The sequence below is a fragment of the Echiichthys vipera genome (genome assembly GCF_963691815.1).
Source record: "Echiichthys vipera genome assembly, chromosome: 4".
NCBI classification, from domain to species: domain Eukaryota; kingdom Metazoa; phylum Chordata; class Actinopteri; order Perciformes; family Trachinidae; genus Echiichthys; species Echiichthys vipera.
In genome coordinates this window covers 19219517-19242853 of record NC_139829.1, presented here as the reverse complement: position 1 = coordinate 19242853, position 23337 = coordinate 19219517, and the positions used below count along the sequence as shown (strand labels likewise).

Sequence of the window (23337 nt, the reverse complement as noted above, 5' to 3'; positions counted from 1 at the left end):
CTTTTAAGAGCATTTTCTCTGCTTGACAAATGTCCCTGTACAATTTTACTGTCAGTCAGGTTCACAATTAGGGCTAAAAAAAAAAAAAGGTTACTGGTAAATGACTCAAGGCTGAACTGTCCATCAAATGTCACAGAAATCCATTACCTTTTCGAGATATCTATACAGGCAAACTAATCCTGCAACTCCACAAACAAGCAGAGGACAAAGATGTGTGCAGTCATTTCTATTATCTTGAAATCTTTAAGTACTTAGCAGCAGTATAAAACAATAATTCTTATTAATATAACCCATTAAATTAATGCAATCTCTCGGTGGATAAGTGGCAGAAAACTGTAAAAATATATTACAGATTATGTTAAGTAAAATTAACTTCTAAAAAATATTTTTTCATTATTTCACTGAGTAAAATGTAAGGATTTTTTTTTAAAGAATGGAAATGCAGTGCCCCCATTTATTTTTCTTTTTTCATCAACTTTATCATTGATTTACAAAATAAACTACAGCGCATCAAACCATGTGGTGAGCATCACATTAATAACAATAGGATAACAAATAGACTTTTTCTCCTTTAAAAAAAAACTATAGCATTATTATTTTGTATCTCTATTTCGTATGTTATAATTGTGTTGTTACAGTGCCCCAGTTTCCCAGCGTTGCAGCAGTACGGAATGACGTCATAGTGCCGCCCACCGGAGAACGTCCTTATCGGACGTTGAGACGAACGAGTCCTCAGAATGTAAACATGGTGTCAGGTAGATGAAAGAAACGCCAAAATGGTCTTCGAAAGCTTGGTGGTAGACGTCCTCAACCGTTTTTTAGGGGACTACGTTGTCAACCTTGACAGTTCACAACTGAAGCTGGGAATATGGGGAGGTAACTGAACTTGTGTTTGTCATTCTAGTGGACCAGCTAGCTCGCCAAGCTGGCTAGCTAATGCTAACAGGCGTTAGCCATCAGTCTTGTGAGAGAGGCTCCTTCAGCTGTCAGTGTCAGTTGATCTGGTTCAACGTTAGCTGTCCAGTGTGAGCAAGACAGTGCAGCGAAATACTGTTATAGATAGAGAGCTGAATCAACAAGAGTTTAATTTCTGACTGCTACAATCACCTTATGTTAACGTGCCGTTTGCTACTAGAAGGTGTTTGCTCAGTGCATGCCTGCGGGTTCCAGAGAAGCGAGTAGGTCGGGGTCACACCCTTTCACACAGTCGGGTTAAGACTCGTCACTGTGCTTCATACTGAGTCCCTTTAACAAGCTCAGGCCGAAAACCTGATTCTCACAGCTCTGTTCACTATCCAGGCTAATGGGAGTATTGCAAGACAGGTGTCCGAGCCACTGCTAAACATGTGCCAACTTGTAGCAACTAGCAACCAGATTCTTTAACACATGTATTCTGTTGTTGTTTACATGCAGCTACTTTTTGGACTCGAATGTTTATTGTACATAACATGAGGCTTATAATAGTGAAGCTATTGTTGACTTGATGAATTTATATCGTATGTTTTATTTGCACAAATGTATTTGAACAAAAACCCCAATTTCATCGATTTCCAAATTGAATTCCAGAGGTCTCTCAAATTTGTGAACTCTAAAAAAAGTATTACAACTGTTGGACATACATATACACACATGTTTACATACACACACATACAGTATATATATATATATATATATATATATATATATATATATGTCCAACAGTTGTAATACTTTTGTTTTACTGAAATGTATTGTCAAAATACATTTTTATGTTGAGCACATGTTTGAATTGTTGTAAAAGTAAAATAGTTAAATAAAGTTTGTAAAAAAAAACTTGGTAGCAACTAGTTAAATTGGCCACATGTGAATGGCTTCAACAATAATTTTTGAAGTGTTGAATTAAATCAATAGACAAAGGCCAGAGACCTCCCCTGTAGATCGGTTTTTGTTTCTACGAGCCTCAAAACACAATTCTTATTTTTTGGATCAGAATGTACATAGTAACAATCAGTAAACCAATATTCCTGTCCTCATAGGTGATGCTGTTCTTACAAATCTTGAAATTAAGGAGAATGCCTTGGTAAGTTGAAAGTAAATGTTTATAGTAAGTACAATTAGTCTGTCTGGATTCATGTAACAATGACTTACTGTTCTTTTGTTGCAGAGTCAACTTGACATTCCTTTTAAAGTGAGAGCCGGCCATATAGGTGAGATTGTAGTTACTGTCCCTATCTGCCGCCATCCATTTGGTACAGAAGAAGATTTTCTCACTTTGTGTTTCTGTTAATAGGACGGCTGGAGTTAAAGATACCATGGAAAAACCTCTACACCCAGTCAGTAGAGGCAACACTTGATGGCGTTTATCTACTCATAGTCCCCACAGCAAGTAAGATCACTGTCTATGTTCAGCTAAATACATTCACAAATATGAGATTTAAGTACTCATCATAAACATTGTAGCATATACTGTTCATTCCCACCATTTCAGTTAGCACATACAGTGCCTGACGCATATTCTGCATGTCAATGTTAAGATGATTAGGCTTCCCTGTTTACATGGTCAATGTTTTAAAAATGTGTAACACATTAAAACATATCTGCATTCTAGTGACTTGTATTGTAGTCAAACAAATCACAAAGCATGCATTTAAAATATTAGTAATATCAAGTTCAGTCTAATGAATAACCCTTAAGATTAGCAGACACAACACAGTCTAGCACAGTGGTCAGACAAAGAAGGTCTCTCACTTATTCATGACCCTAAAGTACTTGTCAGGACAAACAGGAAACGCCAGCTTAACTTTCTGTATATTTAATTGTTTTGAAAAAAGCACAGACAAACAATAATTTATATTGATCCCATTCTTCCCCCTGGGATTTAAGATTCTGACTCTGATTTCTTTCCAGGTATAAAGTATGATGCACAAAAGGAGGAGAAGCAGCTCCAGGAGGCTCGTCAGAGGGAGCTACAGCGGATAGAGGAGACAAAGCTGAAGGCTGCCGAGCAAGGTGTGTGTGTGTGTGTGTGTGTGTGTGTGTGTGTGTGTGTGTGTGTGTGTGTGTGTGTGTGTGTGTGTGTGTGTGTGTGTGTGTGTGTGTGTGTGTGTGTGTGTGTGTGTGTGTGTGTGTGTGTGTGTGTGTGTGTGTGTGTGTGTGTGTGTGTGTGTGTGTGTGTGTGTGTGTGTGTGTGTGTGTGTGTGTGTGTGTGTGTGTGTGTGTGTGTGTGTGTGTGTGCCAGCCACACTAAAGACAGGAATTTTTGCTTTTTAACAGGTTTCAGATACATTCTTAGCCAAGCTGTAGTAGTGTAAGTGAGGAAAAGTGAAAAAAATAAGACATTTCTGGTAAAAAAAATAAAAAAATCTTAAAAGATGAAGCCAACTTGTATTGAGATGTTTTGGTATATAAAAGCAATGTTAGAGAGATTTATAATTAGTTACACTTTATCAGAGAGCAAGAGTTTTACACGACACAACTTTGGCCCTGGTTTTCCACCTGCTGTGGTTGCCGACAAAAGCCCCAGATCAGAAGCAAATCTGTGCACAAGCACTTTGTTTGAAGTGTAAAGTAAAGTTTCAGAAATTCTGCAGGACCAGATCAGGTCTTATATGTATTATATTTGTTTCTGTTTGACAGAGAACCCTGATGTGGAAAAACAGGATACCTTTGTGGAGAAGCTTGTCACTCAGGTCATCAAAAACCTGCAAGTCAAGATCTCTAACATCCATGTACGCTACGAAGATGATGTGAGTTTTCAAACTGAGATCCTTATAGGTGTATGAACCTACAGTATAACTCAAATTTGTGTTTGGAAAGTAAGCAGTAAGTAATAAACCCAGGGAACAAGAGGTTATTGCATTTTTAGATTTCCCTACATTTAGCGCATTTACATGCACTGCAGTAACCAGAGTATGGTCTTCTCCTGGTTAAGTGAATACCACGGTTTATGGCAGTTCTCCCCATGTACATGAGAGGTGAAGAATGACGGGAATATATTTACCTCTGGTACAGTAGATGGCTCTCTGCCAGTGTACAACTATTTGGAATACTTAATTTTCTTCCAGTTCACCTTTGTCAAAATCACAACAACTTTGAAAGCGGGGAGAAAATGTACGACTTTTCACGTTGTTTTTGGCGTTGCTCCTTGATCATTTTTTTTTCTGGAGTGGGAAGAGGCAGTTGTAAACTATGGAGCATGCATCGACTCATAACCCAATCTTTCCCCGGTTACAGCGTATACGTGGACAAATACTCAGGTTACCAAAGGAGTTATCTAGGTCTGTTAACCAGGTTCTAAGAACTTCAGGGTTTTTAACCGGGATAAGGTGTTTACATGGCGTTTGAGAAACCGGGGTATTGCCTTAACCCGAGTAATATCGGGTTTTTAAACTGCATGTAAACGCAGTGATTGACAGCATGTGCATTAACTCATGCAGAGTTAATGCAGTCTTAACCAGGCTTAGCTCTTATTTCTCTTGTTTGTTTTCCACAGGTCACTAATCCAAACTGCCCGTTGTCATTTGGAGTGTCACTAAAGAACCTCAGTCTTCAGGTACGTAATGTGTTGGAATTTTTGTCCTGTCAAATGATATCCTTTATTACATTCAGAAATCAAGGTGTTCTTAACCATGAATTAATTCATCAAACTTGTACATAATTATATATAAATGTAAAAAGTGATCCCATGAAGGCCCCAATTTCTCATTGGTTTGACATTACAGACATCTGATGAGAACTGGAACCCCAAACTCTTGGATGAGAATTCCAGACTTTTCTTCAAGGTAAGAAAAAGTCAACCACTTCATCTGTCGGCTATGCCTGCACTTTAAAACCTACACATTTATATTTTCAAAGAAATAGCAAATGTATCCTGTGTGACACTGTATGTCTGTCAATGCATTTGATTACTTTGTCTCTTCAAGTAAACTTAAACAAAGTTTTTGAAAATGTTTTGAGGAATTTGAACTGTTTTTTTTTTTTACAGATAACCAAAACTGGGCCTTGATCCAAACTCTAGAAGTCATTGTACTCTGTCAGCTATCTCCCTTCCGATATGCATCTGCACCACTCTAATTGCTTTGTGTTTTTCCTTTTCTCAGTTGGTCCAACTAGACAACTTGTTTGCCTACTGGAATGTCAACTCTTTACTCTTCTCCAATCACAGTGCAGATGAGGCCTTGGTGAGTCTCCCTGTTATTATTGTTTTAAAACTTTCCTCCACCAGCCTGTACTTGGTGATGCCACTGTCTTTCTTATTCTGCTATATGCTGAAGACACAGCCTCATTATTGTGGGGTTACAGAACAATCTTGGCCAGTTTTCACTTTCAGGCAGCAGAACAGATTTAAATTAACAGAGTCACGGTATGAAAGCCTTTTTTCTCAAATCATTTTAAAGCCTTTGCTCTCATATTATGTTCTTCTAACATCAGTGCAGATTTTGGCTCTTTCTAGGATAAATCCAGCAGGTAGAACGTTTATAAATATGCTGTTGTGATGGTTTAATTCTGGAAGTTATTAAATAAAATATGTTAAGAGGTTAAGAATATACTGATTTAAGAAAACAGGTCAGATTTAAATTAAGCTGCTCTGCCTTTGTCTTTTTGTAGCGGTGTCTCCAGAGCAGCGTGGAAACCAACAACTCTCTTTCTATCACCCATGACTTCAGTGAGTTTGTCACTGTCATCCTTTATTCACATTTTTATACTTCTATTTAATATGCTCACTTTGAAAATGTTTTCTAGACTGCGTAAAACCAATCTAAAGCCACATGTTACTTGACATGCTTTAATCAGTAGTCTGTATATAGAATGTGAATTTGGTATTTGATGTTTCACATTGATACTGTTGTGCCTGAAAAAAATGTGAGAATCACGCAACCTGATGCATCACTGGCTGTGGCCCAGAGGTAGATCGTGTCGTCCTCCATTCAGGAGATCGGTGGTTCCATCCCCGGCTCCTCTGGTCAAGGAGGAGTGTCTTGGGCAAGACACTGAACCTCGAAATGCTCCCTATGCTGTGCATAGATGTGTGAATGTGGTGTGGAGGGTTAGATTAGATTAGATGGTATGTAGGTGTCCACACATCAGTGTGAATGTCTGTGTGAATGGGTGAATGTGACAAGTAATGTGAAAGCACCTTGAGTAGTCTGAAGACTAGAAAGGCGTTATATAAGTCCATTTACCATTTACCATATTTTCAGCACATTTCAAAAGATTTTGTTATGACTTTCAATTGTAGACACAAGGTGAGGCTAACCTCGTAAATACAGACCCATAAAGCCATATAGCCCCCCACCATCTAACAAAATAGCGTTAAGGTTAACAATTTAATTTAACTAATTTATCCCTTGTTGCTGGTCCACAGTTTTTCGTCCCATCTCAGCTGGCGCTAAACTGCGGATGAATCCCAGGTCAGATGTGGACTTCTCCTCTCCCAAAGTGGACCTAATGGTCAATCTCAGTGAGGTAGCCTTTGAACTCAACAGACCCCAGGTAGGTGTGTGTGTGTGAAAGCCTGGTTAAAACAAAAACATTTTGGAGAGAGGAAGAGAAGCAGAGAGTCGTTAAAGACACGGTCAGAGAAAATGAATGCAACATTTGAGAGGGCCAATTGTGAAAGAAATTCTTCAGGGATGATAACTCTACTTCTAACAGTACATTTTGCCAATGAGTGATTGCTTACTACCTCTCTTTCTAGTACATAAGTATCCTGGAGCTGCTGGGCTCAGTGGATATGATGTCACGGAATCTGCCGTACAGGAAGTACAGACCTGCCGTCCATGTTCACAACAATGCCTCCATATGGTCAGAAAACCCTTTTACAATATAACTTTGATTTTTAAATTCCATATAACCTTATGACATGACATTTTACCAATCCTTGCATGTGTCAATACCTAAAATATGCACATTGTGAGGTTGACTGTATTCTTCTGCATACCTTGCAGGTGGAGGTACGTGATAAAAGGCATCCTGGAGGTGGATGTGAAACCTCGTCTCCAAATGTGGTCCTGGCAGCACATTCAAAGTCACCGGCAGATGGTAAAATGCTACAGAGAGCTCTACAAGACCAAAATCACCAGCAAGAAACCCAGCGAGGAGCTGCTCAGGGCACTACAGGTGGGACAGGGATGAACTGAGCTAAGCTGGGGGAGGGGGAAGAGATATCTAGTTTCCCACTTTAATCTCTGAAGATCTTAATATTTGAACCCATGACAGCTTCATGTGATATTAAGAAAAGGGGTGAACACGACCTATGAGTTTTTTTTATAAAGGTGTTTATGCGTTCTGGAACTTTTTGCCCCACAAAATCTATTTCTGGTGAGACATTACTGCTTGTGCAAGTTCAGACCTGCTGTTTATGCTCTATCGTGCGCAGGCAAATACTTGACTACAGTGATCATAATTCATTGTCTATATAAAACGGAAATATAATATAATATGCAAGTAGTTAATTAAAAAGACATTACCATATCAATATCCTTTCAGTGATACTTTTTTCACCTAGCCATAATTTCCAACTTATCCAGTGCATTTGAGATTGATTATATACTTCAGAGAAATACATTGAATCTAAAGGTCCTTCCGCTGTCTCTTCTCTGCTCTCTACACATCATCTTTTTCTGATGTGATCAGTAATGGACATTTAGTAATTTATACTAAAAGCTCTAATAAGCTGTTTTTGTATCTGTTCTCAGGAGCCCGAGAAAAGCTTGGATATTTTTAACATCACGTTGGCCAGACAGCAGGCTGAGGTTGAGGTAAGCTCTGTCTCACCTACCTACTGTACGGTATCTTTACTTGTTTACTTACTTTGTACTATATCTGTCGCATAAATTGTAATGACTGCACCATTGTAGCGAACAAATTATGTGCTTAACTGTTAATGCCCTTTTAATCCTTATATCTCCAGTATTCTACTTTCCACTGATACAGATATTCATTCATGGCAATACATTTAAGAATAAATAAACACAGAAATTATATACAGTACAATAACTTTTTCAAAATTGCACTGTATGTTTCCACCAACATACCACACATAACCAAAGTGATGAACAGCCTTAGAGTATAGTTAACTACATGTAATTACATTAGTAATTTTAACTACATTTTGCAGTAGCTTGCTGGTAGTTCAGCTACCATCATATCAGTGATTCAAGTAGTTAATTTGACTATTGCTTCTCTACGATAATTGAGCCCCTTTGACCAGCCCGACATCATTGTCTTTCATCCTGATTGCTGAGAAGACATGCCCAGGCAACACTTTGGTTTATAGGATAGGTTTAGGTCTTAAGAGTATTCCAGGTACGCAGCTCAGTTTGTTAAACTAAACTTGCATGTATTAGGTGTCAGTCATAAGTATTGCTTGTTATTTATTTGCAAATGTCCAAAGAAGTTTCTGCATGTTATTTTAGAAGTTATCTGGCTAACTGAGTAATCTCGGAAGGCTGTTTGACATTATATACAAAACCAAAGCATTTTCCCACTAATAGTTGGATTTCATGTTTTTTTTATGTATGACCTGTGAACAAGTGGGAACTTTTGCAATAAACTCAGCTGAGTGATTATTTCACTGGCCTGTCACTTTTCTATTTTATATTCTGTTATAATTTTGTATCACGTCACTTTGATCTTTTTTTTTACAAATTAGTTTGAACTACTTTTTCTAAGAAGCTTTAACTACCCAAGCTATATTTAGGGTAGTTTTGTTGTAGTTCAACTTCTTTTAGTGTGAAGAAATAAGTAGCAAAGCTCTCATTTCAAAGTAGCTTCTCAACACTGGTGATGCAAGACAAAATACGAAGCACAAAACTGACCGTAGTAACAGTTATCAGCAGTTGCATCTAATGTACTGTATAAGGTCAACTGCCAACATATGGAAAACATTCTCTATACAACTATTTGAGATATTTGAATCAGTCTTTGTTAGGATAAGACATTCATTTCATTTATTTTAAAATTTAAAAAAATCTCAACTGTCTTTGGTCTTTGGTTTTACTTCCCCAGGCGAGCAAGGCAGGCCTCCGTATTTACCGTCCAGGGCTTAAGATGGAGGAAGAAGAGTCTCAGGGTTGGTTGAGCTGGGTGTGGAACTGGGGAGGAGAGGCCGATATGGAAACAAAAGAGGTCAAGTCTGGAGGTAGGATGTAGAAAGTAGTCATAAGGATATAAAAAAAAAAACAGCATACTGTATAAATACAAGTGCTCCAGTGTAGTTCTGTAGTAAATAAGTTAATGGTGTTGGCTAATGCATTTTTTACTCTTGCTCTGTCTCTCTGTTTCTCAGGTTTTGATGAGCTGTTAACCTCTGCTGAGAAAGCCAAACTCTACACTGCCATTGGATACAGTGAGACCGCTGCTAATCCCAATCTGCCAAAGAATGCAAGTCCCTCCTCCACTTACATAATATCACTAAGCTCAAAATGCAACTCCTGTATCAGATGTTTTGATTATGTACTATGTTGTCATTTTTTTTAGTTTGAGGACATGAAGGTCAATTTCCACATGGAGAGGCTATCTGTGTCGATCAAAGACAACAAGGACAAAAATGAGATCATCAGGCTGACTGTTGGAGAGCTCAAGTCCACGCTCACACAGAGACCTGGAGCACAAGCCATTAAGTTTGTCATAACTTTTTAAAAATAAAATAAATAAAAAATACTGTGATTAGCAAGTTATCGTTAAAACCGGTGACAGCAGTTTGTGGTTTTACTTTTGGTCAACAACACCCATGAATACCAAATCCCTGTAGAAGAATTTTATAGCTGGTCTTTTATGTAATCAGCAGGGTAGACCACATAGGGTCATCCCTTTTGCTCCCAGTATGAACAGTATATCTCATTCTTGGGATCCTGACATGGGTGGCACTGACATTTAGTCTCTTTTCCTCTTTTTATCAGACTCACAGCCCAGCTCAGTTTGTTTGAAGTCACCGGCCTGGCCAGTAACCGGCCTGCACCAATCCTCCTGTCATCAAGGAAGGCAGCCACAGGAGCAGGGACCCCGCTGCTTTGCATCCTGTTTGAGACCAACCCGCTGGATGAGAGTGCCAACCAACGGCTTCATGTGGAATCACAACCCTTGGAAATAATTTATGATGCTGTGAGTGTTATCTGACTGTGACCATGTATGAGCATGAAAAATACATAAAAGTGATATCAAATTTATTTTTTGTTTATGGGTCTGTGTAGATAACGGTGAACAGCATGTCAGCGTTCTTCATGCCTCCTGATGACCTGGAGCTTGATGATCTCACCAATGCAACCCTAATGAAACTGGAGCAGTTTAGAGACCGCACAGCCACCGGTCAGTTGCACATGCATGAACAAACATCTAGTGTATATCAGGGGCTGATTCAAAGCGCAACTCTCTTATGGGCAAATGTTTCCATTCTTCAGTCCTTGTTTTTTCCGGGTTCAGCTTCATTCTCGCACATTTTTACACACAGCTTGCATGTCTCAGCCAATGACCCAGTTGGATCGTGCTATTCATGTTTATTTTCTTGAAACTCATTGTTTCCTGAGATTGTTTGCTGAAATTTCAAATTCGTTTTCACTGTAGCTTATACTAACAACAACAAAGCTCTTTGATATGCATGGTGTATCATACTGAACTTTAGGGATGAACATTTTCATTACTGACAAATTATTAGTGTTCACTGGACCCACATTCAGTATAAAACGAGCAAAATGTAGCCCAAGTCTTCCCGCAGAAGCCTGGGTTCGACTCTGACCCACGAACCACGAGCCTTTATTCCTGTCAGTCTTCTGCTGTACTTCAAATAAATAAAAAACAAGCAAATTAACTGATATGCACAGCATGTATTCCATCCAACTAAAGTGTGTATAGTCATAGTATTACTACTACTTTACTATGATCATGGTATTACAAACATGACGCTCACTGTACTGCTTGATGTTGAACTTTATAAAGGTTTTTTTTCTATCAACTTCATTAATTAAATACAAAATAATTCTTGTTATGTCATGGAAGCCTGCTTTATTTGTTTTGTCTGTTCTGGCTACGATTGATAAGTTAATGACATTTTTTTGTTTGTTTTTTTAGGTCTGATGTACGTGATCGAAACACAGAAAGTTCTCGACCTGAAGGTGAACCTGATGGCCTCCTATGTCATCATTCCACAGACTGGTTTTTACGATGGCACTCAGAACATCTTACTGTTGGATCTTGGACATTTCAAGGTCAGAGAGAGCAAAGCTTGACAGTGGGCTAAAAAAAATTGAACCCACCAAATCCTACTTTTGACCAAGTAAATAATAAATGTGTTTTCCCTGAACATGCACTGAAAAATAAAACAACAAGAGAATTAGCCTTTTGAGTTGTTAACCAAAGCCTTAATTTAAAGGCTTTAGTTACTCATGTTGAACATTTAAATGTTGTTGTCTTTCCAGATGTCAAGTCAAAGCAAGAAGCATCTGCCTCAGCTGTCAGCGTGCTCCAGCAACATTGAAGACATCATGTCCAGAGCATACGACCGCTTTGACATACAGCTTAGCAACTTGCAGTTCCTTTATAGCAAACCAGGTACACACATGAGCGCATGCATCTTTCACATTTCAAGGTTATTTTGAGTTGAATGCTTGAGATTTCTTTAAGTGTGTGTGTGTGTGTGTGTGTGTGTGTGTGTGTGTGTGTGTGTGTGTGTGTGTGTGTGTGTGTGTGTGTGTGTGTGTGTGTGTGTGTGTGTGTGTGTGTGTGTGTGTGTGTGTGTGTGTGTGTGTGTGTGTGTGTGTGTGTGTGTGTGTGTGTGTGTGTGTGTGTGTGTGTGTGTGTGTGTGTGTGTGTGTGTGTGTGTGTGTGTGTGTGTGTGTGTGTGTGTGTGTGTGTGTGTGTGTGTGTGTGTTTTAAGATAACTGTAAAATATTTTCTGTGTACGATAGATGGCGACTGGAAAAAGGCCCGCAAGCAGAAACAGTCGCTGCTCCACATTCTAGAGCCAGTAGATCTAAAAGTGGTTTTCAGCAGGGCGATGGTCGTCACAGACTCTCGCATGGCAAAGTGAGTTTGTAGTTTTTTTTTTTTTTCTGGAGTTATTCCTATACTGATGCCAGTTTCGGAAATGCCTTCAGGTACTGTCTAAAATCAGTTAGGACATCATTTTATGCACCAATTCAATACCCCATGATTAAGCTTTGCAAGTTCAGGTATCGGAATCAGTACAGGGAAGGAAAAAATGGTATTGGAACATCTCTATTTTTTCCCATTCATCCAGCTATTTGTTTTTTCATGCTGTAAGGATTAAAGATGCAAGGCACACTCAAGTTAAAGGTCATATTTTTGCATATATATCTTTGTGTTCCAGGTATAAGATGTCTGGAGAGCTCCCTCTGCTGTCTCTTCGTATTTCTGATGTTAAACTTCGAAATGTTCTGGAGCTGGTAGAAAGTATCCCACTGCCTGAAAGCAGACCTGCTGCACATGGCACCGCTGCATCCTCCACTCCCAAGGTAATAACAGCAGGATGGTCCCCCAGATTTTGTGTGGATCAGATAAATTACCTCGCAGAAACAATGAAATTACAGTTTTGGCCAAAATACAGGAATAGAAAAATGTATTCTACAGTTTAGACTTAGACTTCTCTTTATTGATCCCTTTGGGGTGACTAAATTATTCTTAGTAGAAATGCAATAAAATAACATGAGTATTAATTGATGAATACAGTGTACTCAAATCAGGAACAGATTTCAATAAATTCAGTATGTTAATACGTTTTTTGCTGGTATGGCTCATGGTGTTATCTCCTCCTCAGCCAAAGCAGTCATTCACTCCACAGCTCACTCCAAGAAGACCTCTGAACTTAGCTGACCAGCGCTCTTCTCTCATGTTCGAATCATGTGAGACCATCAGCATCACCTCATTGGGTAGGACATACTTCACATGCTATAGATATGTCCTCAAAGTAGTAAGAGTTAGCCTTCAGGGTGTTCTGTCAAAAATCTCCTCTGGTTTAGGCTACAAAACTACTTTGTTAAGTTTCAGAAAAGATAGTTGGTTGGGTTAAAATAAACCCTTTCTGACAGAAAGCCCCGATGGATAACTTTTTCTGTGTGCGTAATCATCATGCTAGATACTTTGTAACGCTCTGTTTGTGTGTGTACCTGCAGTACAATCGGTGATTGTGTGTGTTTTTGTCTTTGTCACCACTCAGGGTCTGAGGAAGATTTGTTCTACGATGCTCCCAGCTCTCCTGTTGGTGATCGACCATTCTTTCCAGATAATCCAATGCCGCTGCGCTATGCAAATTTAAGCAAAAGAAAAAGTTCAGAAGCTCAGAAGAACATGACTGAATTCATCATGAATTTTGAAATCAGTGAGGTAAAAAAAGAGGTCTTGTTGAACTAGGCAACAGACATAGTCATAGCCGTTTTAATTCACCTATTGTCTTTCCATTATTCTAATCTGTTTACCCTTTGTCCCACTGCATGCTCTTTTCCTCTTTGTCCTCTTTGTTTGTCTAGTTTTCTGTTCAATTGTGTCGTCTGTCTGGGGATCAGGAGTTCACAGTGCTCCACTTGGATATTGAGGGTCTGGGCACTGAACTGAAACTACGCACCTTTGACATGACATCTAACACTTACCTGCGAGAGATCTGCCTCAAGTGCCCTGAATACATGGGTCAGTAGATGCTTGCAGGACTGCGTGTCACCTCATACAGTCCAGGAGACATTCTTAATAACTCAATTTAGCTAACATTTGGTGATCACAAACTAAGAAGCATTTGTAAAAGTCTTGCGAGTCTTGGCTGCAGTTTTTATTGTTTTATCTCTTATGTTTTTACTTGTATAGATTCTGAAGATCAGCAGGTTCAGCTGATCACCACTCTGGACAACACAGAGGTTGACCTGCTCACCCTCGAGTATATTAAAGTATGTGTGATGCTTTACGTTGAAACAGACCCCTTTCATCTCCATTTGTTTACAGTAGTTGCACAAATTGTCAGTATCCTAAATGTTTTTTTTCCCAAATGGTGGTTTAAGGCTTTCTCATTGAGGATTGTAATTTTCTTTTCTAGGCTGATAAGAATGGCCCCGAGTTCAAGTCTCAACACAACAATACAGAGCAGCTCATCAAGGTAAGGGATATGTTAATTAACTAGTATTCTATGTTTGAATGCATGTTCATGCAGGTTTAACTATGAACTATTCAATGGTGGAAGATGATTTAAAGTGAATATTTAAAACTAAACTGATCTTTATGTCCCTGACTGTATAAAACATGGTGATACAGAAAAAAGCAAAGATATAATTTTATTGTTCTTCTCCACTAACGTTTTGACATTGCACTCCCCATCAGGTGACCTTCTCATCCTTGGATGTCCATCTCCATACAGAGGCTCTACTCAACACCATGAACTTCCTCACCAACCTCCTTCCTCCATCCACTAAGAAGGAAGGAGGGCAGGAGGAGCTCCCAACCATCCCTGAGGAGGATGAGCCAGAGGCAGAGAAGGAGGGAGAAAAGAAGGAGGAAACTACTGTAACCAAGAAAAAAAGTAACGGTTCCTAATAACCCTTTCAAAGTTTCATTTTTATTTCACATTTCAAAACCATCATTCCTCTGTGGTCGTCTTCACTATATGTCTTTAATCACGATTTCATTTCCAGTTTGAGAATCGATCAAAATTAGTTTTCAGTTTTGTTAATCAAAATCAGAAACAGGATCTGCAACACACATGACAACACAACGTAGCAAACTGGCCAGTAGCAAGTAGTCTGCAGCTGCAACCTTCTAGACACCACAGCCACCACAGAAAACAACATGAAACCACCACCACAGAAAGCAACATTGTGCCTTCCCCATGATAAAATCAAATTGAATATTGAATCATATCCTGACCTTAAAATCAAATCGAATCATGGTTTTGGAGAATCATGACACCCCTATTAATTACTCATCTTTTCTTTCTCGTCACCTTTTTCTCACAGGTACAAAGAGTTCAAAGTTTGCAGATGTGGTGAATCTGCATATCCGAGCTGATCTTCGCTGTCTAAAGGTTTTTATTCGAGGACAGAAAGCCAGGATCTCTGAGATTAGTATCGAAGGTATGGAAGGATTGTGACATCTCCTGCTCCACGACTCAGAAGATATTAAATTCAGACCCTTGCCATTGCAATTTTGTGGATATTGCTTGTGCTGTTTTATCAATCATAAATGGTATTGTATGTCCACTGTGTCCCACTGCTACCTCCTGCAACAAGCCTGTTGTCACCTGAACCTTAATTTGTTTTATGATTCAACGTTTGTGTTTGGTCAAGTATTGCATTAAGAGAGAAATGAAAAGACATTTGTTCTCACTCTCTCCCTTTTTTACTTCCATCCAGGTTTGGTTTCTGAGGTTCTGATGAGGAAAAAGGACATGGAGGTTCTTGCAAACCTGAAGAACATTGTGATCCTCGACTGCGACAAAGATGCGTTTTACAAGAAGGTACAATCATCAGGAAGTGTCCTTCTTTTTAAAAAATGTAAAGACTATGCTCATCCATGATGGACTCTTAATTTGTCTCAGATTGTGTCTCTTTAAGTCTATATTTATACCTCATAAATGTTGACACTGGATACGAATAGTAGTAGACTGATAGTCCTTAGGACTCTTTAATTCGGCTTTCTTGTCTCTCATTCATTCCTTAGGCTGTGTCTATAGCAGATAAGGAAGTGTTTTCCTTCCGCATGGTAAACTATACAGACGCAACAGGAGGAGACGCCTATCTTGACATGTCTAAAGTTGACACCGCTGTCACGCTGACTGTGGGATGCATCCAGGTCATCTTCCTTAACAAGTTTGTCTCTTCCATACTGGTAAGAATCACATATACAGCAGTTGGTCTCGTCAGTTCACCTTTGATGGATAATGAAGATAGAGCCCCATTTATGTGTCAGTTCTATTAGCAGGATTAGCATTTCCTTATCATGTATCTTTTATCGGGTAAAGATTCATTTTCCATAAAACATAACACCTTACTCACTTAAAACTGTACTTTTCTAATAATATATTTGTATTATAACTACGTATTTGTATTATACATTTTTCCTTGTACGTAATTTTTACTGCACTCCTATTAATTTCTGTTGTTTTCTGTTCTTTCTTCCTGCTAGGCATTCATCAATAACTTCCAGGAGGCTAAAGAGGCCCTGGCCGAGGTGACAGTGCAGGCTGCAGAAAAGGCAGCGTCAGGTGTTAAGGAGCTGGCTGAGCGAAGCACTCGGATCGCTCTGAACGTCCACTTCAATGCACCCGTCATCTTCCTTCCCCAGTCCTCCTCTTCCTCCAATGTCATTGTAGCTGATCTTGGTTTGCTGTCTGTGAAGAATCGCTTTGCCAAGCAGCCCTTTAAAAGTACTGCAAAAATCCCACCTGTTGTGGATGTAATGACTGTGAGACTGACTGACCTCAAGATGTACAGGTCAGAGACGAGCCATCTTTAGGAATTATGATTCAATGTTTACTTGCTGAAAGATATTATCTCGATGATTTTTCTCATTACTTATGTGTTGTTGCTGTGTCCAGAACCACATACATAGATGAAGGTTTTCACGGTGAGACCCAGCTGTTGATGCCGGTCAGCCTGGACTTGGAAATCCAGAGAAATCTTTCATCCAACTGGTACCATAGCATACCTGATATAGAGATCACTGCTCATCTTAAGCCCATGAGTGTAAGTAGTGATGTATGGTAGCATGACAAGTTGTTGTTATTATTTTTGTATTTTATTTCCTTTCATCTGTTTTTTGTTTTGTTTAAAGTTTGTTAAATGATTCCTTTTGGATTAATATTTAACAGGCCTACATATGAAGCTTTATTATGATTTTATCAGTGATGGTGCCTTGTTGTCTGTTTTGATCGCAGAATTAGGGAGAGGCTTAAAGTGAAAATCTAAATCAAGTATATCATTATCAAATCATGTGTCTGTTCCTAACAGCTGATCCTCAGCCAGGATGACATGACTGTGGTCCTGAGGACTCTGAGTGAGAACCTATCAGAGAAGTCCGATGCTGTTCCACCTCCAGCTCCTCCGCCCACCACTGACCACTCCTCTGACTCTGTATCGAACAAAGAGTCCCAGGGCTCTGGAACTACCGGACCAGCCAGCAGTAAGGCATTTTGGTTATGCTTGTGTGTGTATGTGTATAGACACAAGACATTAGAACTTAATTGGCAGATGAGTACGTTTATGATCAGTCCACAAAATGAAATGGACTTGTTTCTACAGGGTTTTCAGGACCCTGAAGATCCTAGACAGCTTCTTCTTCTTCTTTAAACCATTGTAATAAACCAGTTAAACGTTTTACACGTGGTTTTTGCTTTGTCACTTTGTAGATAACACAGTAGTGACGGCTGCTGTTGTGGAGCCTCACAAAAGCAACAAGCTGAAGAGCACACTCAAATTAGACTTCAAGTTCGACTCAATGACACTTATCCTATATAGCCCTAATGGGAATGAGGTAATGCATACGCACACACACACAACACACACACATATAGTAGCCACACACTGATGTGTGACACTTGCATAACTAACGCAGTCTAACAGTGTATATGTCATTATCTAGATACAGCTGTTGGATTCACACGATGAGCAGCTGAAGCTGGCAGAGTTTACTCTGGGCACCATCTCCACCTCCCTCCACATGTTCTCCGACAGCTCCATGAAGGCCTCAGTCCGACTAGCTGCCTGCCTTCTAGATGACAAGAGACCCAGAGTTAAGATGGTCACCCCGAGGTACTAGGGACACACACACACACGTTCACAAACACAGACACATGCACATATTTTTCAGTACGGATATAGCCTCGCTCTACACTTGCACATACATTTAGACATATATTATCACTTCACATCCAGACAGTGATGTCTTGCCTCTCAAATATTTTGTTAAAATTCTACCAACAGTATGCTGTATGCTAACTTAAATAAAAATATATCCAAGCTTGATTGGTTAGATATTCTTGTTGTCTGCCCATAATCCTCGTGTCTAAAAATATAATATAGGGCAAGTTACATTTAACGTTTTGTTTCTCTGTTCCTACATTTTCTCCAGGATGATTGCAATGCGTCCTGGTGCGGAACAGAACATGATGGTGGAGGTTAACTACCGTCAGGGCCGTGATGGCACCACTTTGGACACAGTGGTGCAGGATGTATACCTGTGTGCCAGCATGGAGTTCCTTCTAACAGTGGCAGATATCTTTCTCAAGGCCACCCAGCAGGGTTTTGCTCAAGTCCCCCAAGCCAAGAGCAGTACTGGAGCAGGAGAGAAAAAGAATATTAACTCCTCTATCACATCTAAAGAGTCCAGTGAGTTAATCATATCAGCTTTTAATTGAAAGTGTTATTTGATTGAAGTTCTCTTCATCAGACACATCCAAAAGTAGAGCATGTGGAGGAAATTATGACTTTCTCTTTTCTTTTGGATTGTTTTTTTGTGTGTGTCTGTGCCAACACAATGTGTCATATACTGCATATTGTAACTGTAATTTATGAATTTAATTTAATTTAAGAAGAATTTAATTAATATGACATAATTTTTACCCTGTTGCCTTGCGACCTGAATTGAGGTTTTTCTCTGATACTCTCTGCCGCTGTCAGCTGTAGCTCCCGCCGTAGTGTCAAAGACAGAGATGAATGTTCTGGTGCGTAACCCGGAGATTGTGTTTGTGGCTGACCTGACGCGTGCTGACGCGCCGGCCTTGGTGATGACCACGCAGTGTGAGCTCGTGATGAAAAGTGGTGCAGAGGGATCACAGATGACTGCTGTTATCAAGGACCTCAAGGTTTGTATTGCCATTTTAATATAACCATTCAAATGCAGATTAATAAAATAATTCAGAAGTTATCTTGAAGGTAAAAATAACAAATATAAATGATTTCAGGTAGTGGCGTGTCCCTTCTTGAGAGAGAAGAGGAGAAACAATGTGACCACAGTGCTGCAGCCGTGTCAGGTGTTCTTCCAGAGTACTCAGTCCCCGACCTCCCCTCAGGCCATGGAGGTCTCCATCAATGCTATAACATTGAAGGTAGTTATTTTATTATTATCATTACATGTTATGAATCCAGAAATCTAAGTCTATGAAATGCATTTTCTACAAATATGAATGTTAAAATATATTTCTAGGGATTAAATGTTTCCATCTAGTGGTAGATATAATAAAGGCCTTGCTGGAAGCACATTTATTGCTTCTTTTCCATTTTAAACTGAGTCCGCCAGTATGTCTGGTTACACCTTTTTACATATACAGGTTTGTATCATTAATTAATATTGGGGCATCAAAGCATAAATCAGTTGTATGTCTCTGTGGTCTGACCCTTTGCCTAGGTATCTCCAATTATCATCAACACAGTGATGACAATTCAGTCAGCACTGACTCCCACAGCGGAGACCCCAGAAGAGCTGGATAGTCCTGTTCCCGTGGACCTGTGGGAGAAACGGGGCTGGAAGGAGCTCAAACTTTGGTTCCTAGAAGAGAACGGGGATGAGGACACAGAGTCATTGGCCCCACTGATACCACAGGGAGAGTCATTACAGGTATTTGTCTGCACTGTGACTTAACTCATAATACTGTACGGCAGTTTTTATTTATCAATATTGGACATTGATCGGTTTTGCAGTGGTATTTTATTCGTTACACAGATAAAAGTTTGAGGCACAAGAACAGGTTGTGTAATTTTATTGGCTATCCATCCCTGCAGGTGACCATCAAATCAATATGTCTGACTCTGGAGGCTGGAGTGGGACACCGCACCATCCCCATGCTTCTGGCCAAGTCGTCCTTCAATGGCGATGTCAAAAACTGGTCCACCCTCATTAACTTACACAGCGAGCTCAACCTGGAGGTAACACACACACACGCTTATTTTCAATCAACTGTAGATTATCTTTAAACCAATAATTTATCAAGTAGTGGTTTTGCAGCTCTATAACACACAAGCACTATATTTATTTCCTAAACTTGATCCTAGGACCTTATCCCAATTCTTATATTAACATTTCAGCTTGACTTTTGCAGTTGTTGTTTGTGGTTTTGATTGTTTGGTCCATTCAGAGATGAACCATGCACAATATTCTTTAAGATGATGTGTTTTTATATTTATATAGTACTTGATAGTAATCTACCACAATATCTCAAACGTATTCCAGCTGTTTATCACCAGAACCCTTTCGGTTGTAAAGGTTACTGAAGTTTTATTGTCTTTTGTATTGTGTTTAACTTTTAGGTTCACTATTACAATGAGATGATGGGAGTGTGGGAACCGCTGCTGGAACCCTTAGAAGATGAAACAAGAGACGGTTTCAGATCATGGAGACTGGAACTAAAGGTACTGATATACATAAACACGAACGCACATGCGCACATACATGCACACAGTGTTTCTAACTTTTCACTGTCCTATAACCAGATGAAGAAGAAGCCAGTGAAGTACACAGGTTTGTCAGATGTGGATTACCATGTCCCGGACTATAAAACGGTCATCGTCATCAGCAGCAAAGACCAGCTCAACATCACCCTTTCCAAATGTGGACTGGTCATGCTCAGTAACCTGGGGACGGTAAGAGAAGGGCTGTAATCAATTTAACAGGAATTCTAATGATGTGCCGTCATCTACAATGTTCCTGCTCTTCCCCAGGCATTTGCAGAGGCTGCCAAACAGACAGCTGACTCCTTCCAGAAGGATGAAGCTCCGTTTGTAGTGAAAAACCGCCTGGGCCTGCCAGTGTCCATCCGCCACAGTGAGATGTTTTGTCCCATAGTCCAGCAGAACACTGATTGCATGGTGACGCTGCAGGATGGGGAAACTCTCGGTATGGACTATTCCACCACAACAGACTCTGACCAGTTCTCAGCCATGATCTCCTTGAGTGGAAAGGACTACTACATACAGCCTAGTAAGTTAACCTGTTTACACACGTATGCTGTATATGCACCATAAACTGTTATAAAGATGGACTGCTTGATAGCTCCCCAAAAGTGAAACCAGAAGATCTCAATCTCTCCCTGGTGGCTGGCTGCAGTATAGGTCAAAAAAACTACCCCCTACATGTAAGTGGATGGGACATGGGCCAAACTAAAAAAAAATCAAAGTACACAATATACAGTATGTTCAGGTGTTTTCTGATAAGTTTGATTTTATTTAGTTATTTGATGCTATAAAAATTGGGTGAAACGCGAGTACGTATATGGATGGTACCACTACAGCGCATACTCTGGTTGCAATATTAGAAGATGGCTGCCCTCGTATCCGGGTATTTTGGCTTCACTTTTGTACAGTGGGAAGAGGTGAAGACATATTGTCCATCTTTACATACAGTCTGTGATATGCACATGTCGATCACATCAATTAGTTGTTGCAATATCACCATTACCGCCAACCCCGTTTAGTTATACAAACAGACTAAACGGTAAACTCAATTTGTATTTCTATCTCTCAAACAATTTACTTTTAGATCATTGGCCAACAATGTTACAACTGGGCAGTCAGCTTGACTTTACAATGAAGTAAAAGCACAAAATATAAATTATCATTTTTTAAAGATGACCTTATTGATGTTGTGTGTTTTTATATTTGAATATGGCCATCCATCCCCTCTCCCTCTTATTTAATTCTTGTTACTTATCATCATCAAACTAATAAAAGAAAAATGTCAAAATAAAATATTTGATGTCAAATGCATATACACTCTTATTTCCTCTGCCCTCTCCAGCTCCAATGGGCCACACCTCAGCCAGTGTGATCCCCCTGATCAAGGTGGGCAGAGGAATGTACAGTGTAGTGCACAAAGACTCAGGAGTTACTCGTTTCCTGGTCTGTCAGATTTACTCTGTGGAGGGCAGCAAGTACATCAAGATCCGCTCTCCTTTCCAGGTACTACACTGATTATCTTATGTTTAATATATTATCTGCAAATAATATTCCATGATATGTTGTAGAATATAAAAAACACTTTTCCTTCAAGGTACGTTGTTCCCCTACTGGATCTCTTATAAACTTCATTCTTTCAGTTAATTAGATGTGTAGTGATGTCAATTAGCCAGGCACATCATTTATCAAGATATGTGGTTCTTTCCAGATTACATCAAAACCACTCCTATTTTTTTAATTGTCTTTAAAATATATGATAATAAGCAGCAATCCCAGTAGAGGTAAAACGTTATGTATTAAAATAGAACAGAATTAGAGATCTAATTGAAATAATAATAAATGATCTATCTCCTTTTTTTACAGATCATCAATCATTTCTCGATCCCATTTAAAGTTTTTGAAGGATCCACATGTCTGGGTACAGCTCTCCCTACTGAAGAGTTCTGTGTGCCTCTGGACTCATATAGGTGAGAGCAAACACACGAAGTCTGCATGTCCACACTTACTTCTTTATACTGTCTCTTTTTGTCTCTCTTTTCCTCTGTCTCTCTTGTTCTCACTCCCACTAACATAAGGCGTGTTTACATTAGGGTAAAATGTGACCGCTTTGAAAGTTTCAGGGCACGCCCTCTCAAATGGCCTTTCTCTCACTGTGTTTTCATTACAAAAAAAGGCCAGAGAGAGATTTGCGAGACTACGGAGGTGACGTATCACTCTGAATGGGTTTCGATCGCCATTGATCAGCTGATCAGTATTACAGCTGCGCGCTGCTCTTTCTCAAAGTGAGGAATACACTATAGTTGCAGTTTGAATTAAGGTGGCCCGTATGATTCACATCCTCATCTTATGTACAAGTAACATGAATGAAAATACTAAAAATGCTGGGCACTGTAAAATGGTTTTGTTGACAAACAGACTTGTACCCCGCTTGCTGTACGGTGTGTTTGTGTGTAAATGAGAAAGGGAGAGGGAGCATGCAGCAAAGGACCACTGGTCAGAATGCAACCCGGCCGCAAGCCCATGCAAAGATGCGCCTGCACAGTTCCTGAAACGCACCTATAGTACACATTCTTTGACCCATGCCTGCTCTCTGCTGCCCCTCTCAGATCTGAGCTGAGCCTTCAGCCAATAACAGAGGAGGATGCTGACAATCAGGATGAGCAGTTTGAGTGCTCAGAGGGCTTCAGTTACGAAGACATCCACAACCAGCAGCCTGAGACACACCAGCAGCATGAGATGCGCCTCCAGCAGACCTGCCATCGCCGTGGAGATCAGGGTGGTGTGCTGATAGTCAACATGGTGCCATTAAGAGATTCTGTGACATTCAAACACACTGGAGGTGTTGGGGAAAACTTTGATGTGCCCTTTGTGCTTCACCTGTGGCCTTCCATCCTGTTACGCAATCTGCTGCCTTACCCCATCTCTTACAAACTTAAGGTAGGGTGTGTCTCAGGTGGGCCATTGTAGATTGAAAATTTTT

General features: G+C 39.8%; 1 protein-coding gene across 3 annotated transcripts in view; it reads left to right on the top strand.

Moving 5' to 3' along the window:
* Positions 1-743: 743 nt before the first annotated feature.
* Positions 744-23337, top strand: part of vps13a (vacuolar protein sorting 13 homolog A) — a 39357-nt gene continuing 16763 nt past the window's right edge. For 2 of the 3 annotated variants that reach the window (XM_083912518.1, XM_083912516.1), the window contains exons 1-48: positions 744-876; positions 2016-2059; positions 2144-2186; positions 2270-2365; positions 2887-2988; positions 3616-3725; positions 4472-4531; positions 4701-4760; positions 5079-5159; positions 5587-5644; positions 6344-6471; positions 6677-6783; positions 6927-7098; positions 7677-7739; positions 8989-9121; positions 9269-9363; positions 9460-9602; positions 9882-10083; positions 10173-10287; positions 11047-11183; positions 11394-11526; positions 11883-12000; positions 12305-12449; positions 12752-12863; positions 13151-13317; positions 13461-13617; positions 13789-13868; positions 14015-14074; positions 14296-14494; positions 14928-15044; positions 15324-15427; positions 15631-15798; positions 16096-16403; positions 16508-16655; positions 16920-17091; positions 17318-17442; positions 17551-17720; positions 18040-18296; positions 18588-18772; positions 18872-19015; positions 19315-19524; positions 19689-19832; positions 20214-20315; positions 20397-20546; positions 20625-20883; positions 21700-21860; positions 22221-22324; positions 22964-23294. In XM_083912518.1, the coding sequence (XP_083768644.1) occupies positions 777-876; positions 2016-2059; positions 2144-2186; positions 2270-2365; positions 2887-2988; positions 3616-3725; positions 4472-4531; positions 4701-4760; positions 5079-5159; positions 5587-5644; positions 6344-6471; positions 6677-6783; positions 6927-7098; positions 7677-7739; positions 8989-9121; positions 9269-9363; positions 9460-9602; positions 9882-10083; positions 10173-10287; positions 11047-11183; positions 11394-11526; positions 11883-12000; positions 12305-12449; positions 12752-12863; positions 13151-13317; positions 13461-13617; positions 13789-13868; positions 14015-14074; positions 14296-14494; positions 14928-15044; positions 15324-15427; positions 15631-15798; positions 16096-16403; positions 16508-16655; positions 16920-17091; positions 17318-17442; positions 17551-17720; positions 18040-18296; positions 18588-18772; positions 18872-19015; positions 19315-19524; positions 19689-19832; positions 20214-20315; positions 20397-20546; positions 20625-20883; positions 21700-21860; positions 22221-22324; positions 22964-23294 (6579 nt within the window). In that variant the 5' untranslated portion in view covers positions 744-776. The remainder of the gene's footprint in view (positions 877-2015; positions 2060-2143; positions 2187-2269; positions 2366-2886; positions 2989-3615; positions 3726-4471; positions 4532-4700; positions 4761-5078; positions 5160-5586; positions 5645-6343; positions 6472-6676; positions 6784-6926; positions 7099-7676; positions 7740-8988; positions 9122-9268; positions 9364-9459; positions 9603-9881; positions 10084-10172; positions 10288-11046; positions 11184-11393; positions 11527-11882; positions 12001-12304; positions 12450-12751; positions 12864-13150; positions 13318-13460; positions 13618-13788; positions 13869-14014; positions 14075-14295; positions 14495-14927; positions 15045-15323; positions 15428-15630; positions 15799-16095; positions 16404-16507; positions 16656-16919; positions 17092-17317; positions 17443-17550; positions 17721-18039; positions 18297-18587; positions 18773-18871; positions 19016-19314; positions 19525-19688; positions 19833-20213; positions 20316-20396; positions 20547-20624; positions 20884-21699; positions 21861-22220; positions 22325-22963; positions 23295-23337) is intronic. The other variant, XM_083912517.1, reaches the window with a different exon arrangement.